At 51.6% G+C, this 3,499-nt stretch overlaps 1 protein-coding gene across 1 annotated transcript in view; it reads right to left on the bottom strand.

Annotated features, from left to right (window-relative positions):
• Nucleotides 1-367: 367 nt before the first annotated feature.
• Nucleotides 368-3,499, bottom strand: part of LOC103583286 (cadherin-5-like) — a gene marked incomplete at its 5' end in the record, with an annotated part of 6,142 nt that continues 3,010 nt past the window's right edge. Inside the window, 3 exon segments of the mRNA XM_008564647.1 lie at nucleotides 368-763; nucleotides 2,047-2,234; nucleotides 3,102-3,266. Of these exon segments, the coding sequence (XP_008562869.1) occupies nucleotides 368-763; nucleotides 2,047-2,234; nucleotides 3,102-3,266 (749 nt within the window).

The raw sequence follows: 3,499 nt of genomic DNA, 5'->3' as shown, positions 1-3,499 counted from the left end.
ATAAAAGATTTTTAAAGTTCATATGAAAGAATAAAAGAGAATGGATAAAAATTATATAAAATAAAAAAAATAAACCAGCAAGGAGGGACTTGCCTTATATATACTGAAATTTAGCATAAAGCTGCAGGAATAAAACAGATTGGCTCTGCCACAGAACGATAGAATAAAGAATTCAGAAATAGATTGGTTGCTCTCTTGATGGTCGTATCTCACTAGATGGGACCTGTGGGAACCATGGTCTAAAGAAAGGCTTCTAGGTAGAGCAGAGGACAGACAGTTCTGGATGGCCAGGACCATGCAAAGTGGGGTGCGCAGGCAGGACAAGGTCCCAGCAGCCCAAGTGGGTTAGTGGAAGATCTTGGGCTTCTCATTCTGCCTCTGCCACTTCCCACGCAAATGCCGGGAGAAGCCAGTTTTCCTCTCTGAGTCCTGGTCTCAGACGAGCAGACATAAGAACATCAGTGCCAGAATTGTCATTGTCATTGTCATCAACACGCCCACCAAGTGCTTACCCAATTCTGCGCCGAATCTCATCGGGGTCTGTGGCTATCACCACGCCAATCAGAGGTTTCTTCTGGTTCTCCCATAGCTGGAAGTGGTAGAAGTGCTGCTGGAAGATGGGGGGCTCGTCCACATCTGTGATGTTGATGAAGACGCGGGCTGTGTTTCTGCTGGAGGTGCCTCTCAGGTATCCGAGGTTGATGGTGGGGTCCATGGCCTCGATGGTGAAGCTGTATTGCCGGATGCGTTCATAGTCCAGGGGCTGCATTACGGGAATGTATGGTGAGCACCTGCTCTGAGCTAAGCAGTTGGCATGTGGTCTTCACAGCAACCCTACAAGGTAGTACTAGGTGGTTGCCCATTTTGTGATGAGAAGCCTGTGGCCCGGACTAGTGATATGTCCAAGGTTATCAAGAGAGAGGCTGGGCCTGGTGTCTGTTTTCAGCTACCCCCATTTCATCTCAGCAGCCTCATGACCGCACCCGAACTTTGGCACTGTGCTTGGCCCTGTTGCAAGTAATGAGGACTTGCAATGTATCAGCCATGGTCCTCCTCCCAGAATAGTGGCTCTATCCACTGGTCCTTAAGGACTTGCCTTTTCTTTATGCCTTTTCCCAAGATGCTTCTCCTCCCCTTCATGCCTAACAAACTCCTGTTCATCCCTCAAGAAGCCAAGCAGAAGGCAATCAGATGCCCTCTCAGAAGCCCCTCCTGACGGAGGTAGTTGCTCCCTGCATGGTGTTGATACATAGCACTCGACACACCCGGCTATCCTTTATGTTTATACGTCTGTCTCTCCCACTCACTGAGAGCTTCATGGACTCAGGAGGCTGTGTTCTCCCCAGGGTATCTTTAGTCCCCAGCATGGGGCAGGGCCAGAGAGGGACTCAGGCCCAGGACTCTGAGTCTTCTACATGGCAATCCCGGAGGCATTCTTATGCCCCTGACAGGACTTTTCCCTCCTCTCCCAGATTCAGTGGATCTGACTTCTCTGTCAGAAAGAGCCACTGTTCTTGGCCACCCATGTCCTGTCCCCAGGCACTCATTGTTTTCTTACCTGCTGATGGCTTTTTACTGGCCAGGACACAGTGCAGGCCAGGAAGTGCCAGGGAGTTAATGCCCCCAGGAGCAGCCCTCAGTCAACAATGCGGGGGGTTGGTGTATAAATACCCCAGCTCCTTTGCCCTCAGCTCTGCAACTCTGAGATGTGTTCCATACTGTGCCCCAGAGGTACCCACTTGCTTACCCTCCAATTAATGAGCCCAGTATTAACTTCCTTCTTTTCACATGTTGCCATTCCTGGGGCTTCCTGGGATCACCTCCCACATAAATGATTTATAACCAAATCCTTGTGTCAGGGTTTGCTTCAGGGGTAACCCAGCCCGAGACACTGGGCTGCAGTCTCCATGAGCACATGGCCATCTCTGTGCTGACCCAGAATGTTCTCCTTTGCTGGCCTCTGGCTCAGGAGCAGCCCCTGGGCAGAGGATGCCAGGAACCCCAAGCCCCACATCTGATGTCATTGCCACAGGCAGGCCTACAAACCTTCATGGGCTTGATGATGCCCTCGTTGTGGGTGGGGTCTGTCTCGATGGTGAAAGTGTCCCTGTACTCGCCTTGCACGATGTTGTACTTGGTCATCCGGTTCTGGGGCTCATCTGGGTCCTCAACAAACAGAGAGCCCAGGGGGCTTCCCACGCGGATGTCTTCAGGCACCACAAATGTGTACATGGCTGATGCAAAGAGGGTGCCCCAAAGGGCAGTGGGTTAATCAGATAGACAAGGTGATTATACCTATATATTATCCTACCTTATTTTGATACATGAAATGGATATTGATGAAATAATGATAACAACAATGATAATAATACCCCTGGGATTCTGGCAAAGAGGTCTGCCCTATCTGTCCATTCCTCCATCCCTCTATTCATCCAAGTAGTTATTGAGCACCTACTGTGTGCCAGTCATTTTGCTAGGGGACCTATCAGTTGACAAGGGACAAGTTCTGCCTTCAGTGAGCATTTGCCGCGCACAGTGAGGTCACTCCAGGACAACTGGCCTGTCTTTGTGTGGCCGAGCCTCTGAGTTGTGACATCCAGCACCAGAGGATGCAAGTGGACGGAGCCATGTGACTTTCTGGCCCGGCCTCAGCCAGGGCATGGGAAAAGCTGTTGGCAGATATATTTTGGGGGACATCAGTCTGTGGGTGGCGTCAGAGCCCAGCCCTGGCTCTGGATACAGAGCTTTGCTGTCCCTCTGCTCACTGGCTTGTGGGAATTTTCTAGCTGGGGCTTGAGTCTCAGGGCCTGGATTTTCCTGAGCCCATAGGATCTGGGTGAAACTGCTCCTATCTGTAGTGGGGCTCTGAGCACAGGAGTAGCATCCAGCAGGGGGCATGATTCCCTCTCATCTGTGTGAATGTGGTTCAGGATGAAAGAAGGTCCCCTCCCTGCACCAAAAGAACTCCTCTGGGCCTTAGGTCAACCCTGGGGTGGGTAGAGAGGGAGAGGGAGTCAGGGCTCCTCCCCCAGAGCCCCAAGTTATTGAGTCTGGAGTGCTCCAACACCCAACCTCCCCAGCACCCTAAAGGAGGGGCTCACTCTGGGTGAAGATGGGGAAGTTGTCATTGACGTCTTGCAGGGTGACCAGCACAGTGGCCGTGCCCGAGTCCCCCCGGAGGCCCCGGATGTCTTGTGCCTCCACCACGATCTCGTATCTGGCTTGCATCTCTCGGTCCAAGTTATTGGTTGTCGTGAGAATGAGTCCTGTAAAAGTGTCCCAGCAGGAGCCATGTTACCTGGGAGCTTATGGAAAATACTGATGCCTGGGCCCTACCCAGAGAGAACCTGACTTAAAAGCTCCCCAGTTGATTCCACTATGCAGCCATGGCTGAGAACCACTAGTACACATCCACTATTTCCACACCCTGCACTGTGAGGCCAAAGCTGGCCTAGCAATTTGGTACAATATTGGTCCTACACACCTGGAGCATTGTGTT

Source organism: Galeopterus variegatus, unplaced genomic scaffold, assembly GCF_000696425.1.
Source record: "Galeopterus variegatus unplaced genomic scaffold, G_variegatus-3.0.2 Scaffold21257, whole genome shotgun sequence".
NCBI lineage: Eukaryota > Metazoa > Chordata > Mammalia > Dermoptera > Cynocephalidae > Galeopterus > Galeopterus variegatus.
Note: the sequence above shows the minus strand (reverse complement) of the source record. Positions and strands in the feature narration are given on the sequence as shown.